Source organism: Lathyrus oleraceus, chromosome 2 (assembly GCF_024323335.1).
Source record: "Lathyrus oleraceus cultivar Zhongwan6 chromosome 2, CAAS_Psat_ZW6_1.0, whole genome shotgun sequence".
Taxonomy (NCBI): Eukaryota; Viridiplantae; Streptophyta; class Magnoliopsida; order Fabales; family Fabaceae; genus Lathyrus; species Lathyrus oleraceus.
The window spans coordinates 477,695,247-477,713,807 of record NC_066580.1 but is presented as its reverse complement, the minus strand read 5'-3'; the positions used below and the strand labels follow the sequence as shown (position 1 = coordinate 477,713,807).

General features: G+C 36.8%; 2 protein-coding genes across 4 annotated transcripts; one reads left to right on the top strand and one right to left on the bottom strand.

The window, feature by feature from the left end:
- Positions 1–1,985: 1,985 nt before the first annotated feature.
- Positions 1,986–4,033, bottom strand: LOC127120579 (monooxygenase 3). 3 transcript variants are annotated; one of them, XM_051051052.1, is made up of 6 exons: positions 3,731–4,033; positions 3,504–3,650; positions 3,332–3,397; positions 3,055–3,217; positions 2,658–2,886; positions 1,986–2,578 (listed from the first exon to the last, which is right to left on the bottom strand). In XM_051051052.1, exons 1-6 carry the CDS (start codon positions 3,919–3,921, stop codon positions 2,073–2,075), a joined length of 1,302 nt encoding a protein of 433 aa, XP_050907009.1. In that variant the 5' UTR covers positions 3,922–4,033; the 3' UTR covers positions 1,986–2,072. The 3 variants fall into 3 exon arrangements, with proteins under 3 accessions (XP_050907009.1, XP_050907010.1, XP_050907011.1); XM_051051053.1 differs by lacking the exon at positions 3,731–4,033 and having other exon boundaries at positions 3,332–3,405; XM_051051054.1 differs by lacking the exon at positions 3,731–4,033 and having other exon boundaries at positions 3,332–3,433; positions 3,504–3,643.
- A 12,959-nt stretch (positions 4,034–16,992) lies between these two features.
- LOC127121560 (protein ECERIFERUM 26-like) lies at positions 16,993–18,324 on the top strand. Its single transcript, XM_051052031.1, has 2 exons — positions 16,993–17,521; positions 17,623–18,324. The coding sequence occupies exons 1-2, from the start codon at positions 17,015–17,017 to the stop codon at positions 18,226–18,228; spliced, it is 1,113 nt and encodes a 370-aa protein (XP_050907988.1). The 5' UTR covers positions 16,993–17,014; the 3' UTR covers positions 18,229–18,324.
- Positions 18,325–18,561: the final 237 nt, after the last annotated feature.

Here is an 18,561-nt window from a genome sequence, read left to right as displayed (position 1 = left end):
CAACTTATCCAAGAGTTGAGGACTCATAAAGAATCATACACGCGATTGTACGGAAAGAAAGAACACTTCGATGAAGTCTATGAGTCTCTTGTTCCTTGTCTTAGTGGACCGAAATCGAAGGAAAAATGGATGTGCTTCCCTGAAATTGGTCCCCGAATAACATGTGCATATGATAGGGTGTGTATTGGTTTTACATGATACGGTTTTTCGGAAACCTTTTTCCCATTGAGTACCGCCCCACCTCAAAATCCAAATGATCATATTATTTGTATTGGGTGGCTTTCAAAATCATGACATTTTGTTCGAGATTATTTGAAATTGGGATGCCCTATACCACTTACATCACCAGAGTGGATGATTCATTCAACAACAAAAGCTGAGACTTGGTCGAACCATTTTATAGAAAGGATGCAAGAGTTCTAGAAATTGAGCAACACTGAAATAGAATCGAATACACAAAGGTCAAAGGGGGTACCACCCATAAATTTAGTAGGAGACAAATGTTTCGATTCGTTTTAATTTCGTGTTTAGTCGGACAAATAAGTGTATGTAATTGTGTCTCAATATTAATAAAGTGTAATTTATTCAATTTGTCATATTGTGTCTTAATTCATTTTTTTATCTTTCCCATAACAACATTTGATCAGGTAATGTTTCAAACGTTATCTTTCCCATAATAGGCGGAGATATATCTTTGGATTCAGCATGTCAGGTTTTGAATTGTCCACAATTGTCTACAACTTCTATACATTAAGATGTTCTTGTTTTTTATTTCACACAAATTGAAAATGTCTCAAATGTCACAAATAAACATAAATTGGTATGTCGCAAATGTCTCATTCTCTATCGCGACACCCATGCGGAAGTTTAAGCTCAACGAGTACACATCTCTTGCAGATATTAAATAAGAAGTCCATCAACTCCTACCTTACGGAGACAAACAATGAATTGTGACACTCGAGTACCGTTCATCGTCGATTGACAACGAGGGAAAATTGAGTTCAACAATTTTGAGCTCAACATGGATGCAGATGTAAAGACTATGTGGAATACGTATTTTTGTTTCTAAACAAAAGTTTTGTTCGAATTGGAAGCAACGATTTCAAGATTGTTCGAAGTTATTGTAAAAATGTTAAAGCGTCCACCTGGATATTGATATTGAAGTGTAATGTTGTATTTTATGTTGAAATCATCTATGTAATGTTTATTTTATTTTATGAATGTTAATTTTATTTTGGAAAATTACTTGTTTTTGTTGTTTGCTTCTGCTACGGCTAATTATACGTTATGGAAATGCATATATGAAAAGATTTCAAAAATGCATTTCCGATACTAAAAAAACATCTTATAGAACATCATTCAGAATGACTTACACTGAATGTGTATTAAAATGTATTTTGAAATACATAATTATGGGATGTTTTAATATTTTTGTGTGGTACATAAAAAAAATAGAGCATATTAAAAAATGAAAAAAAATAAATAAAGTTTTAACAAGTAGTAACTATTTATAAAGGGTAAAAGTACATAGAATGAAACAATAGAATATTATTTTCTTTTTTGGTATAAAATATTTTGTAACAAAAATATTCCTCTGGTAGTCGTATTAACAAGTAACGTCGGCGGAAGGTAGAAAAAGTCCAAGCGAAAAGAAAAGAAAAGAGAAATATCCAGCGAACAAAGTTTGAAGGAATTTGGACAACATGGAGACAGAACATCACCACCTACCAACATACGATCCTCTCTCCCACGTTTCACGGAAGGAACTCTCTCGTATCAGATCAGCCCAGAACGCAGTTCATCTCATCCCTCTTCTCGTTCTTCTCTGCGCTATCGTCCTCTGGTTCTTCTCTTCCCCTCACAACAACTAACAAACCTTCTCATTTCAACAAATCATGTTCTAGTATCCCTCTGGAATTCAATCTAGTTACATATTTATCAAATTCTCTATCAATAGATTTGCTTATATGTTTACTCATCCATAATCACTCTTCAATTTTTGTTGTATTATATGCTGTAATGAATATTGAACAGAGTATTTATTTTCTCTTTACATTGATTCAACAGAGTCTTTATAGACTCTCACTAGTAAAATTTGTGTGTTCCAGTAATGGACCAAGCCGTACTAGCTTAGGTATCACAATATTGTTCCTGACGGAACACACAACCGGGTTATCCCACTGCAAAGCAGAACCAACAAGGTTCGCTCTTATGGTTAATGGAAATATGCGCGGCCATCTTTCGCTGCCATATGATTTAAAGGCTTCTTCGACAGAAGTATTGTCGGAGTTGATGGCACGTGCAAGCTTTTTAGCGAGCACCACTGCATCCTCGAGTGCACAACAAGCTCCTTGCCCTAGATTTGGAGTCATTGGATGCCAAGCGTCTCCGACAAGCACAACTCTACCTGCAGAGACAGGTGGACTTATCGCTGGCCAAAGCCATCGATCCACCAACGGAGTCCTTATTATGGTGTCATCCGGCGTAGAATCCATTATGTTTATTAACTCCTGAGGCCAGTTTTCCACTAGTTCCTTAGCTTGCTTCTTTAGCACCGTTGGATCGGTTATTTTAGGACCTGTCATTGAACTTAAACTATTTTCATATGAACAATAACTTAAGTAGTTTGAATCATGTATGGGGTTACTAGTAAGAACCTGGAGAGGAACTGTTGAAGCAGATGAACCAATACACTTTGGTAGGAGAAACAGGAACATATCCTGCACGCAACCCTTTTCCGTAGATGTAATTCACTCGCGATTCCAAAGGTTGTCCACCCGAGTACGAGGCAAGTCCACGGAAAGCACAATGACCAACGAACTTTGGCTCGGAAAATCCCATCCAATTAGCTATAGGCGATCGAATCCCATCACATCCTATTACAATCTGTTTGAACATGAAATTATTTTGTTAACATTTTTCAAAACCAGAACTTCAGAATTGGCCATTAAGTTTGTAAAAGATCCTCTTGTGCACAATGTCTTCAGAGTCATAACCAATCACACAGTTAGCTTAATCTCAACACCAAACACATTATACGTCACAATGACTGACCTGTGCAAGTAGTTTAGACCCATCTATGAATTCCAATAAGGTATCCCCATTTGAACTTGCTTCAATCTTGACCAACCGTGACGAATATTGAATGGTATCAGGAGGTAGCTGAGAGGCCAAGGTTTCTAAAAGTACCCTCCTTTCCACCGCACGCACCTCTTGGCTGCACAACAAAACATCGACGGAAGCAAACATGTGTCGGTATCGTCTCAGTATTCAACATTGCTGCGATAACATACACATTTTCAATATTTATGTATACAATATTACTGCATACCTGTCATCCTCTTGTTTGAAATTGAAAGAGCGCAATTCTCTTCCATCTTCAGACTTCACCACCATCCTGTACAGCTGAATTTATGAACCAGCTCAAACTCAGCTGAAATATGCATTTAGCAACAACGCAAGTGATAAAAGTGATCAAATAATCAAACAATGAATTAACGTACCCTTGAATTTCTAAATATTGAGTTCTGAGATTATCAGCTACTCCAATTGAATCAAGCACACTCCACCCATTCTTGAAAAGAGTGAGTGAAGTTCCACCCGTTCGAAGCGACTCTGACTGTTCTAGCACCAAAGACCGAACACCAAGCCTGTTAAGAGCATCATGATTCATCAAAGTTGTGATGATGGATAAAGAAGAGAGATTGAGGAGAGGAGCTAGAGTTGAAACCTGTGAAGGGATAGGGCAGTTGCAAGACCTGCGATCCCACCACCCACAATGACAACATGTTCTTTTCGGATATCAGAAGATTGAGCTTTGATGAATTTGTAACTTCTGGAGGATCCAAGTCTGGTACGACAAGGTGACGAGGTGGGAAGTTTAAGGAACATAAAAGACGAGGTTGTTGTAGCCATGGACATGTTGAATTCAGTTTGCGTTTGGCAGGTAGAAGTATGTATCTAACCGTTGAGTGGTGGAGTGGAGAGACTGTGTGTTGTGTTCAGTTTTGGGCCATATAACCATATAAACTAGTGGTTGAAAGAGCTTCTTTTACTTATAAATTATGATATTTTAAATGTTATACTCAAATTTTCTTTTACGATTTCATCTCTTTGCTTTTAATTTTTTAATTTCTCCTTTATGATTTCATCTCTTTGTTTTTAATTTTACACTCAATTTTGTTTTCATAATTTTAATCTCACAATTTCACAATTTCATCTCATGATTCTTTTTGACAATATATTTTATTTAATTTTTTTAAGTTTAATTTTTTTAATGTCAAAGGGACATTAATCAATATAATTTTGGTTTAGTATTTCTTTTATTCAGTACGTTAATTTTGAGGTTTATTTTGACTTTTTAACTTAAAAATAACATATTGTTCATTTTAACTCTTCAAAATGTATCATGTTAGTTATTTTCATCTAATTAATGATAAATTCAGCAATCGGTTTTAAAGTTTTTTCATTGTTAATTAGACTAAAAGAATTAATATTTTACACTGTGGTGAATTAAGAGATCCATATGATATTAACATTGTCATTAAACTACACCGTATTTTGTCGCCAACCAACTCCAACGTATTTTATAGATCTCAAATGGATATCTATGGTGTTAATGTTTATATATAGAATATTCGTCAGACTTATCTAGATTATCTAGAATAGAATAGAATATACCGTAGCATATATAATACCATTTTCGTGGTGATATTCAAACACACAATTTATTCAAATATCTCTCACTCTTTCATATTTCAACATGGTATTTAGAGTCTATTGAGAGGCAACACATCATCGTGCTTTATCCGATTGACCTATTGTTTTTCGATGAGAATTTTTTTTATAAACCATGTTCCAACTCTAGTTTGCCTTCTATACACTGATGTGAGTCATTCTAGTATCAGATTTTCGTAATCATATAGTCACCACCGACCTTGCCGCCACAGATTCTAGCTGCTTTTTGGCACATGATCCTCGCAGACAAAATCGTCTGCTCTGATCCAGCCCTTCCTTAAATAATCACCATAAACCACATCCACACGCACCACTGTAACCATGTATGTGCCTCACATGCCACCACCAGCACTACGCGTGACAGCGTGTTCGGCGAGCGATTCCAACAAACTTTTCATCGCCCAACTTGTCTCCATGTTCTGATTCCAAATCTAGTCTCAGCTTCCAGTTTCAACGACATAGCTCTTAGTTTTGATTAGGCACCTTTGTATAGCATGTGCCATATTGTATATCATTTTTTGGACGTATTTATATATAATGATGTTGTTAGACACTTGTGTTGTGTACCAATTAATATTGTGTATAATGTATTTTTTAGATGTATATTATACGGGGTGTTACATAACCACAATGAGAGTGGATATTAGAGATTGCATACCTGTAAACCCTTTGTGAAAGTATTTATACTTTGGACTTAATGGAGCAAGTGGAATGAATGAGCCTCGTATTATTTGACCTTTGGCTGGCACAGAGTAGTGGGTCGCTAGACCTTTGGCCGACACGGAACACAAAGCAAGCCTTGTTGTCAAGTATTTCAACTAAACAGAAAGAATAGACTATCATGAAACGTTTGGCCCAATGATTAAAATGACCACCATTAGGTTTCTTATGTATATAACAATCTCTAGTATTTGCACCAGTTTGACATAAATATTACTTTTCTTCGTGGAGACTTAGATGAAGAATTATACACGAAAGTCCCCTTAGATTGGATGTCTCTAACAAAAATCCAGTTTGTATATTAAATAGGAATATATATGGCCTCAAATAAGCCAATAGACAATGGAACAAAATATTAACTTCCACTCTTTTTCTTGATCTAGGATTCCATCAGTCTAAATATGATCATCCTCTCATCACTAAGAAAGAATATATTTATTTTATTCTTGTATTAATATATGTTGATGATCTCATTATTGAGGAAATAATATCTCATAATTTTTCAATTTAAATTTTTTATTAGATGTAAAATTCGGTATAGAAGATATGGATAGTCTTAAATATTTCTTTGGATTTGAGGTTGTTAAGTCCTTTCAAGGCATATTGTAACACCCTTCTAAAATACCCCAAAAATTAATTAAAATAATAAACATATAATCAGAGTAATAGTGCACCAAGGGTGTCACACAAACATTCCACCATTTAAACAATATAACCATCATGCTCTTTTATTTAATTTAAATATAAAGTATTTGCACAATTACGCAGCGGATAGAGATCAACTCAATCATGCAAAACATGTAACATCACATGTAATTTAGTTCAACAACAACAACAATAATAATCAAAGTTTTCCCGCCCGATGTTACATCTATCAGAGCATGACCCACTAGGGAGACTACACTAGACTCCAAGCATTTGCTTCTACTCAACTCATTTCTCGTTACCTGAAAAATAGTTGTAAGGGTGAGTTCCTCAATCAATATAATAAGCATTATAAAACAACATGTAATGCTAAGTAATTAACACATCAATCACCCTAATTGCAATACACATTCAGTAATAGCTCATTGGCTTAAAGATCATACTCAACATCAATATACAATACCAGTATAATCTCAAATCATACTTAACAACCACACAACACACGTATAATATTGGAACACATCCATTCATATTATACGCCATACATATTTTTATGCAATGAGACTCTACACATGCGGTACCGACTATTCTTGAACATATAGTTCAAGCTCACCGATCCCTCCAGATACGGCTACTAAGCTCACTAGTCCCACTCATTTGAGACCTAGTAACTCACTCACTAATTCCTCACCATGGGAATTAGCTACAGCCCCGAAGGCTAGACTATGCACACTAATCATCTAGTATGCAAACATCAACAACAAACCCACAATGGTTCACTCACTAATTCCTCACTATGGGAATTAGCTACAGCCCCGAAGGTTATGCCATGCATGCTAATCATCTAGCAATGCAACATCAACAATAATTCAAGAATAAATATATGCTCACACTCTGAGCCATACAACAGTCCATTCACACATACATGCATAATATATACATTCACAGCATCATGTACATCATTATACATCATCAATCTTTCATCACATAAGCATGTCAGATTATGCCAAACAACAACCACAATATTAGTACATTTCAATATTGCATATACTGCTCAAAACAGCGGGAATTTATCCCTATTACACCATAGGCAACATAGGCCAACCCTCAATTAGGTACACCACATTTAAAAACAATAATTTTTCACTCTGCAACAGTGTTAACCGGTTAACGCCCTGGGTTAACCGGTTAACGCAGGCAAAACTCACTTTCTGGCAAAACGCAACAGCGTTAACCGGTTAACGCCCTGGGTTAACCGGTTAACGCAGGCAAAAACTCAATATTTTCACATTTCAATACAGTGTTAACCGGTTAACACCCTGGGTTAACCGGTTAACGCAGACCAACAACCATTCCTGCGCTAACACACGGCAGAATGCAGAATTCCGCCGTTGAAGGACTTCCGGACCTCCGATTCCGATTCCGTAAAAAGCTATACGATCGGGAAAACATTACTCACACAAATACCGATTTAATTTCAACTTTCAGCACAATTCATCCAACAACATTTCAACATTTACAAATCCCAATTAGGGTCAAATTAACGGCTTATCACTACCCATGACATATTATCCCAAAATACCCATTAATCGACGATAAACCCCCCTTACCTTAACAATCCGGCGAATCTTTGAGCTTCAAGCCTTTCCGTTCTTCAACCTTTGCTCTTCAGCTCCTTTCTCCCCTTCTCTGCCCTTTTCCCTTTTCACGATTTTCTCTGTTTTCACGTGAAATGTTTTTTACTCCCAATGGGACTTTTTTTCCTTAATTCCAACTCATATATATTTTCCAAATAATAATTATTATTCCAAAATAATAATAATTCAAAAAAATAATAATAATAATAAAATTTCCAATTATTTAATTAAATTAATAATTAAATTATTAACTCAATTCAAATAATTATTTTATTATTATCGGGGTGTTACAACTCTCCCCCACTAAAAGAGTTTTCGTCCTCGAAAACATACCTCAAGCGAACAACTCTGGATAAGACTCCTTCATCTTACTCTCCAGTTCCCAAGTCACGTTGCCACCTGCTGGTCCTCCCCAAGCTACCTTCACCAAGGCAATCTCTTTACCCCGCAACTGCTTCCACTCTCGATCCTCGATCCTCATAGGTGATGTTTCAACAGTCAGGTTATCTCTCACCTGTACATCATCTATTTGGACTACATGCGACGGATCATGAAGGTACCTCCTCAACTGAGACACATGAAAAACTTCATGCAAATTCGCAAGCGACGGCGGTAAGGCGATACGATAGGCTACTTCTCCTATCCTCTCCAAAATCTGATAAGGACCAATAAATCGAGGTGTCAACTTCTTCGACTTCAAAGCTCGACCAACACCAGTTATCGGAGTGACGCGAAGAAACACATGATCTCCCTCTTGGAACTCAAGTGATTTCCTCCTCTTATCGTGATAACTCTTCTGACGACTCTGAGCAATTCTCATCTTCTCCTGAATCATCTTAATCTTTTCCGTAGTTTGTTGAACAATCTCCGGTCCAACCACAGCACTCTCACCGGACTCATACCAACATAAAGGTGTCCGACATCTCCTACCATACAAAGCTTCAAACGGTGCCATACCAATGCTCGAATGAAAACTATTGTTGTAGGTGAACTCAATCAAAGGCAAATAACAATCCCAAGCACCTCCTTTTTCTAAAACACAAGCTCTCAAAAGATCCTCCAGTGACTGAATCGTCCTCTCAGTCTGACCATCAGTCTGCGGGTGATATGCAGAACTCAATCTCAGTTTAGTTCCCAAAGCCTTCTGCAAACCCTCCCAGAACTTCGATGTAAATCTAGGATCTCTGTCCGAAACAATGCTAGACGGAATACCATGCAAACTTACAATCTTCTCAATATACAATTCGGCTAATCTCTCTAACGGATAATCCATTCTGATCGGAATGAAATGAGCCGACTTCGTCAATCTGTCCACGATCACCCAAATGGCTTCAAAATTCTTACTTGTCCTCGGTAAACCGGAAACAAAATCCATACTGATACTGTCCCACTTCCACTCTGGAATAGCCAACGGTTGCATTAGCCCAGACGGCTTCTGATGCTCAATCTTCGACTTCTGACAAGTCAAACAGGAATAAACAAAACTCGCAATTTCTCTTTTCATTCCCGGCCACCAAAATAACTTCTTCAAATCATGATACATCTTCGTAGCTCCAGGATGAATACTTAAGCCACTACGATGTCCCTCCTCAAGAATACTCTTCTTAAGCTCAATAACATTCGGAATACACACCCGACTACCAATTTTCAAAACACCATTCTCATCAACTCTGAATTCACCACCTCGACCTTGATTCACTAAAGTCAACTTATCAACCAAAAGCATATCGGATTTCTGACCCTCTCTGATCTCCTCCAGAATACCACTCGTTAACTTCAACATTCCCAATTTAACACTGTTGTGAGTACTCTCACACACCAAACTCAAGTCTCTAAACTGCTCAATTAAATCCAATTCCTTAACCATTAACATAGACATATGTAATGATTTCCGACTCAATGCATCAGCCACTACATTTGCTTTACCCGGATGGTAATTCAAACCAAAATCATAATCCTTCAGAAACTCTAACCATCTCCTCTGTCTCATATTCAGCTCTTTCTGATCAAACAAATACTTTAAACTCTTATGGTCACTGAAAACCTCAAATCTTGATCCATACAAGTAATGCCTCCACAACTTCAAAACAAACACTACAGCTGCCAACTCTAAATCGTGCGTCGGATAGTTCCTTTCATGAACCCTCAGCTGTCTCGAAGCATAAGCTATAACCTGCTTATTCTGCATCAACACACCACCCAAACCCAACAATGAAGCATCACAGTAAACTTCAAATGGTTCCGACGAACTCGGTAACGTCAAAATAGGAGCAGTAGTCAACCTTCTCTTTAACTCTTGGAAACCTTCTTCACATTTTGAGTCCCAAACAAACGCTTGTCCCTTTCTAGTCAACATCGTCAACGGTAACGCCAACTTAGAAAATCCCTCAATGAACTTCCTATAATAACCAGCCAAACCAAGGAAACTTCGAATCTCAGCAACAGACTTCGGAGCTTCCCACTTAGATACCGCTTCTATCTTAGAAGGATCAACAGCAACACCACCTCTTGAAATCACATGACCAAGAAAACTAACTTCTTCTAACCAAAATTCACACTTAGACAGTTTAGCAAATAACTGCTTTTCTCGCAGCACTCCTAAAACCACTCTCAAATGCTCAGCATGCTCTTCTTCAGATTTCGAATACACCAAAATGTCATCAATAAACACCACAACAAACTGATCCAAGTACGGATGGAAAATCCTATTCATGTACTCCATAAATACTCCAGGCGCATTAGTCACACCAAAAGGCATTACAGAATACTCATAATGTCCATACCTCGTTCTGAAAGCAGTCTTCTGAATATCCTCAGTTTTCACACGTATCTGATGATACCCAGATCTCAAATCTATCTTGCTGAACACACTCGCACCAACCAACTGATCCATCAAATCATCAATCCTCGGCAAAGGATACCGATTCTTGATCGTCACTTTATTCAGTTGCCTGTAGTCCACACACAACCTCATAGTACCTTCCTTCTTCTTAACCAACAACACTGGTGCACCCCACGGTGACACACTTGGACGAATAAACTTCTTATCCAACAAATCTTCCAACTGACTTTTCAATTCAGCTAACTCAACAGCAGACATACGGTACGGAGCCATCGATATCGGTCTAGTACCAGGTACCAATTCAATCGAGAACTCAACTTCACGCTCTGGCGGTAACTCATTCACTTCTTCCGGAAACACATCAGGAAAGTCACACACCACTGCTAGATCACGAATCACCAGTTTATCTTTAGCCTCTAAAGTTGCCAACAGCATAAACAACTCTGCCCCATCTGCCACTTCCTCATTCACCTGCCTGGCTGATAGAAACAGACTCTGCCCTTCCTCAATCTCAGGAAATATCACCGTCTTATCAAAACAGTTGATATAAACTCGGTTAAACACCAACCAGTTCATACCCAAGATAACGTCAATCTGCACTAATGGAAGACACACAAGGTCTATCCCAAAATCTCTACCAAAAATATTCAAAGGACAACTCAAACAAACCGAAGTAGTAGTCACTGAACCCTTTGCAGGAGTATCAATCACCATACTTCCACGCATCTCAGATATCTCTAACTTAAGCTTCACAGCACAATCCACAGATATAAAAGAATGAGTAGCACCTGTGTCAATAATAGCTATAAGGGGAAAGCCATTAATATAACACGTACCTCTGATCAAACGATCATCTGCAGAAGTCTCAGAACCTGATAGAGCAAAAACCTTGCCTCCTGACTGATTCTCCTTCTTCGGCTTAGGACACTGGGGACTGATATGACCCAACTCTCCACAGTTGAAACAAGTTACAGTCTTCAATCGGCACTCTACAGCCAAGTGACCACCTTTCCCACACTTGAAACACTTCATCTCAGCACTGGTACACTCATGAACACGATGTCCAGCCCGACCACATCTATAACACTTAGCAGGAGCACTAGAGTCTCCCCCACTAGGCCTCTTCATCCCACTCTGCTTCTGAAAACCTTTGCCAGCTGCATACGGTTTTCCACGATCCATCTGATTCTTACCCTTCCTATCAACCCTCTGCTGATAACTCTCTGCTCTAGCCTTGGAATCCTGTTCAAAAATTCTGCAACAGTCAACCAAGTCAGAAAACACCCTGATCCTCTGGTATCCAATAGCTTGTTTGATCTCAGGACGCAACCCGTTCTCAAACTTCACACATTTCGAGAATTCTCCAGCAGCCTCATTATAGGGAGTATAGTACTTTGACAGCTCGGTGAACTTCGCAGCATACTCAGTAACCGACCTGTTACCCTGCTTCAATTCCAAAAACTCTATCTCTTTCTTTCCTCTGACATCTTCTGGAAAATACTTTCTCAGGAATCTTTCTCTGAACACAGCCCAAGTAATCTCAGCATTCCCAGCAGATTCCAACTCAGTGCGGGTAGCAACCCACCAATCATCAGCTTCCTCTGACAGCATATGTGTACCGAACCTGACCTTCTGGTTATCAGCACACTCAGTTACTCTGAAGATCCTCTCGATCTCCTTCAACCACTTCTGAGCACCATCTGGATCGTATGCTCCCTTGAACATTGGAGGATTGTTCTTCTGGAACTCACTCAGTTGACGAGCAGCTCCCATTCCTACAACATTTGGATTCCCTCCAAGTACTCCAGCCAGCATACCCAGAGCCTCAGCAATCGCAGCATCATCTCTACCTCTTCCAGCCATCTCTATTCTGAAAACCCAACAAACTAGAACAATAAGTACTGATAGGGTTACACAACACCTATCCCGTACAGGGAAAACAGACTAATTACGACTCGACACGACCGACTATGCTCTGATACCATTATGTAACACCCTTCTAAAATACCCCAAAAATTAATTAAAAAAATAAACATATAATCAGAGTAATAGTGCACCAAGGGTGTCACACAAACATTCCACCATTTAAACAATATAACCATCATGCTCTTTTATTTAATTTAAATATAAAGTATTTGCACAATTACGCAGCGGATAGAGATCAACTCAATCATGCAAAACATGTAACATCACATGTAATTTAGTTCAACAACAACAACAATAATAATCAAAGTTTTCCCGCCCGATGTTACATCTATCAGAGCATGACCCACTAGGGAGACTACACTAGACTCCAAGCATTTGCTTCTACTCAACTCATTTCTCGTTACCTGAAAAATAGTTGTAAGGGTGAGTTCCTCAATCAATATAATAAGCATTATAAAACAACATGTAATGCTAAGTAATTAACACATCAATCACCCTAATTGCAATACACATTCAGTAATAGCTCATTGGCTTAAACATCATACTCAACATCAATATACAATACCAGTATAATCTCAAATCATACTTAACAACCACACAACACACGTATAATATTGGAACACATCCATTCATATTATACGCCATACATATTTTTATGCAATGAGACTCTACACATGCGGTACCGACTATTCTTGAACATATAGTTCAAGCTCACCGATCCCTCCAGATACGGCTACTAAGCTCACTAGTCCCACTCATTTGAGACCTAGTAACTCACTCACTAATTCCTCACCATGGGAATTAGCTACAGCCCCGAAGGCTAGACTATGCACACTAATCATCTAGTATGCAAACATCAACAACAAACCCACAATGGTTCACTCACTAATTCCTCACTATGGGAATTAGCTACAGCCCCGAAGGCTATGCCATGCATGCTAATCATCTAGCAATGCAACATCAACAATAATTCAAGAATAAACATATGCTCACACTCTGAGCCATACAACAGTCCATTCACACATACATGCATAATATATACATTCACAGCATCATGTACATCATTATACATCATCAATCTTTCATCACATAAGCATGTCAGATTATGCCAAACAACAACCACAATATTAGTACATTTCAATATTGCATATACTGCTCAAAACAGCGGGAATTTATCCCTATTACACCATAGGCAACATAGGCCAATCCTCAATTAGGTACACCACATTTAAAAACAATAATTTTTCACTCTGCAACAGTGTTAACCGGTTAACGCCCTGGGTTAACCGGTTAACGCAGGCAAAACTCACTTTCTGGCAAAACGCAACAGCGTTAACCGGTTAACGCCCTGGGTTAACCGGTTAACGCAGGCAAAAACTCAATATTTTCACATTTCAATACAGTGTTAACCGGTTAACACCCTGGGTTAACCGGTTAACGCAGACCAACAACCATTCCTGCGCTAACACACGGCAGAATGCAGAATTCCGCCGTTGGAGGACTTCCGGACCTCCGATTCCGATTCCGTAAAAAGCTATACGATCGGGAAAACATTACTCACACAAATACCGATTTAATTTCAACTTTCAGCACAGTTCATCCAACAACATTTCAACATTTACAAATCCCAATTAGGGTCAAATTAACGGCTTATCACTACCCATGACATATTATCCCAAAATACCCATTAATCGACGATAAACCCCCCTTACCTTAACAATCCGGCGAATCTTTGAGCTTCAAGCCTTTCCGTTCTTCAACCTTTGCTCTTCAGCTCCTTTCTCCCCTTCTCTGCCCTTTTCCCTTTTCACGATTTTCTCTGTTTTCACGTGAAATGTTTTTTACTCCCAATGGGACTTTTTTTCCTTAATTCCAACTCATATATATTTTCCAAATAATAATTATTATTCCAAAATAATAATAATTCAAAAAAATAATAATAATAATAAAATTTCCAATTATTTAATTAAATTAATAATTAAATTATTAACTCAATTCAAATAATTATTTTATTATTATCGGGGTGTTACACATATCCCTTTGTTAAAGAAAGTATAGTCTTGGTCTCCTTCAAGAAGTTGTACTTTTAGCTACTACTAGAACACCCACTACCATAGATCCTGGACACAAACTAATTTGTGACTCTGACAAACAGCTCTCTAGCCCAACAAGTTTTAGAAGTTTAATTGGGAAGATTTTGTATCTAACACATTAGTCCTAATATCAGTTTCTTTATTTGCAAGTTAAACCAGTTCTTATCCAAACCTTTTGAGACATACATGAAATTCGTAATCAGGATCGTGAAATACATCAAACAAGCTCCATCAAAATGATTTTCAGACATTAACATGCTTCACAGACTCAGACTAAGGGCCTGCTCAGACACCAAAAGATCAACTATTAGATTATGTTTGTATCTTGGAACCTCACTTATTTATTTGAAGAGCGAGAAACATCAAGTAATATCAAGGTCATCCTAAGAACCCAAATACAGGGAAGTAACAAATGCAACAAGTGGAGCCTGGTGGATTATATACCTTCTGCATGACTTATGCATCCCTCACTCCAAACCAATCTCAATATATTATGTGACAATAGGCTTGTCATTTATATTGTCAACAATCCAGGCTTTCATGTAAGAACAAAACATATAGAGATGAATTATTTGGTGCGAGACAAAGTTTAAAAAAAAGTCATTCACTTCATACGTATTAACTTACTTAAATAAGTTGTTAATGTATTCACAAAACATCTCCATCTTTGTCCATTTCTATTACGGTGCACAAATTTAGAATGTTGAATATTCATTCCAATTAGTAGGGGTGTACACGGGTGGGGTTGGACTGGGTTTGGCCTAACCCGTTACCCAACCCGTTCAAACTTCAATGGGCTGGGTTCTTCGTCGAACCCAAAATTTTGTTGGCAAAACCAACCCAAACCGACCAGTTCATTTATGGGTTGAGTTGGATTGAGTTCGCGGGTTGTGTTTCAAAAAAAATATATTTTTTTTATGATTCTTTTGTCGATTTATAAAAAACATAACATAACCCAATACAATCATACTCGTTTATAACACTCAAATTCGATGAAATACATCATATAATATCTAATAAAATTCATTAACACGACACAACACTTGATAATAATATAAAATTCAACCAGACACGTTATTTCTATAAAATACATAAGTTGGAAATGATACAAAAGAAAATAAGAAACAATATTCAATCTTAAAATTATGTAAACTCATTGGTCTAGTAGTATAGTAGTATTATTGGTGGAGGATAAAACATTTTTTAAAAGATTATGGTTATTAGTGAAATATTAATTTTATATTTTTATTTAAAATAATAATAAAAATAATAAGAAATTATTAAAATCACATCAATGGATCGAGTCAATGGGTATGTGGGTTGCAAAACTCAAACCCGATACCCGAATCAAAACTATACGGATGATTATGGGTTGGGTTGAAAATACCCGTAAATGAATGAGTTCATATAATTTATGGATTGATTCAGTTTGAGTCAATGGATTCATAGATCGACCCGCACCTATGAACGTCCCTACCAATTAGAGGGAGAGTCTTACACTCTAATTTTATTCTTTCATGGTTGGTTATGCAATTAGTTAGCTAGAGATTTTCTCTTGAAGTTAGTTATGATAGTCCTATATATTTATAGGGTCCCTTATACTTGGACTAACATGTGAATAATATAGTTAAATATGTTCGGAGTCCTTCTAAATATTTTAAATTTTGTTTTAAGTTTCTCAAAATATTTTCTTTAAAGGAGGATTTTCCTAAAAATTTTCATTCACACTTTTGATTCTCGTACAACTTAGCGACGATTTTTACAATTTAGTGACAGAATTAACGACGATTTTAGTAAAGAATTATTACTTAGTGACTGAATTAACGACGGTTTTAGTATTAAGGACCAAAAATGTGAATGTAAAATTTTAGGAGAACCATTTTCTAAAAACAATATTTTAAATGACTAAAAATAAATTTTAAAATATTTAAGAGAAAGACAATCATATTTAAGTCAATAATATAATCGTCTTCATTATTCAGTTTTTATTTTCTCTTCATTATGCAGATCACTATACATGTTAACAATAATAGCGACCTTATGAATACTTGAACATTATAACCTCATGAATACTTGAACATTATAAAAGCACAAAATAAAAATGCTTTATTTGCATGGACAGTTTTGCATAATGGTCTGAAGATTATCATGTTCCGTATAGAGAGATCATATCCTCAATTAAGCAAGTTTCATCAAAGGGCCAACCAATTACCATATTCATGTCCAATGACGAGTTACTTTCCTTTGTACTTAGAAAGTATGGTGTTGCTAAACTTAAACAACCCGTTCTCTATGAAAAATGTGCATAACCACCAAATAAATGTTTCTTATGTAAACTATAGTATATTTATTATTTTCTTCTTATAAATACTTTCCCCCGCATGTTGTGAATTGAGCATCTAACAAAAATATTAATGGATCATGAGCACAATGTTGCCTCAGAAAACCAGTGTTTCAAAAAGACACAAATTGTCTCTGTGACAAGTGTGTCACCGGTTAAAATAACCGAACCACGACAAGTCTGTCGGATTCTATTCAACGGTGAAACAGATAATCAAAAGATTCATGCAATAAGGAAAATTCAAGGATGCTATCATGTAGTATTGTACTATGAGAGTGTTAAGGAGAAACATCATGATTGGTCTTTAACTGGTTGGATTGTGGAGTCACTAGCTAGGACCCTTTTGGATCATCCTCTACTAGCTGGTCGAATCCAAGAAAGAAACGACGCAACAGGATTCGAAATTGTGTCCAACGATCCAGGAATTCGACTTTTGGAAGCTCGGTGTTCCAACACTTTGTCAGAGTTTCTTGAGTTGAATAAAAAGGAACGCGATGATCACGATCACGAGACTGAACTTGTTTTTTGGAATGAAATTGATGCTCAATTTCCTCGGTTTTCTCCTCTCTTTTATGTTCAGGTAAGTATTCATATTCATGCATCCTCGTAACTCTCCCAAAATATCAGATATATTAATTATTTGATAAATATAATTTGAAACTATGTTTTTTTTCTTCTCAGATGACAAATTTTATAAGCGGAGGCTACTCGATCGGTATTAGTTGTAGTCTTCTCTTGACGGACCTTTTGGTGGTTAAAAAATTCCTAAATAAATGGGCACAAACTTACAACATGATACCCTCAATCTCAAATAAAGAAATTGACACACCCATATTTAACTACCTTGATTCAAAAAATCCAAAATTTCTCTCATCAGAGGACTTAAACAACCATAGTCAACACAAAAACAGAGTTCAAAGTGTCGGATTCAAAATCACTACTAAGGATGTAAATCTTAGCAAAGAGTTGTGGAGGGAATTAGCAACGGTTTGCATTGAAGAAGCTGAAAAAAAGCTAGAGATGAAAATAGGTTCTAGTTTTAGTTTGGTTGTTAAAGAATCCTTAGAGGTGATTGAGGTTGAGAGTGTCACAAAGAGTGGCATTGAGAATCAAATTGTTTGTATTACATCATGGGATGATTTTGGAGTGGATGAGGTTGTTTTTCATGAAGAAAATAAGGTTGTTCATGTTTCTTGTTGGATTGGATTGGTTGCCGATGGACTTGTGATGATATTCCCATGCATAGAGGAGAATGTGTGTGGTGTGATTGTGGTTGCACCCAGTTAAAGTATTTAATCTATGGTCCCATGAATTTGGGGCATATGATGTTTTTAAGTATAATAATAATAATGATGTGGCGAGTCCATTAAAATTTTAATAGTATTTTAACAATATTTTGTTAGTGTCAATTTTTTTTGGTAAGGGTTGATGATAAAATGATTTTGTAAAATAGTAATTTAATATCTTAAAAGTTACCTACAAATTTAAAATATTCTAATTTATGTGTTTTTATTGGTGAATAAAAAGAGGTAAGCCTTTAAAGAAAAAACAAAATAAAAAAACTAAGTGCCTTTGGTAAGAGGAGCAACACTCTTATTACAAAAGCCTAATAAAGAGACA

Excerpts from the sequence above, each read along its gene's own strand:
- LOC127121560 (XM_051052031.1), top strand. The coding sequence starts at position 17,015 with ATGGATCATGAGCACAATGTTGCCTCAGAAAACCAGTGTTTCAAAAAG. Across the intron at positions 17,522-17,622 it reads CTCCTCTCTTTTATGTTCAG|ATGACAAATTTTATAAGCGG; the intron begins GTAAGTATTCAT and ends TTTTCTTCTCAG.
- LOC127120579 (XM_051051052.1), bottom strand. The coding sequence starts at position 3,921 with ATGTCCATGGCTACAACAACCTCGTCTTTTATGTTCCTTAAACTTCCC. Across the intron at positions 3,651-3,730 it reads ACTGCCCTATCCCTTCACAG|GCTTGGTGTTCGGTCTTTGG; the intron begins GTTTCAACTCTA and ends TGCTCTTAACAG. Across the intron at positions 3,218-3,331 it reads TTCAAACAAGAGGATGACAG|CCAAGAGGTGCGTGCGGTGG; the intron begins GTATGCAGTAAT and ends TTTGTTGTGCAG.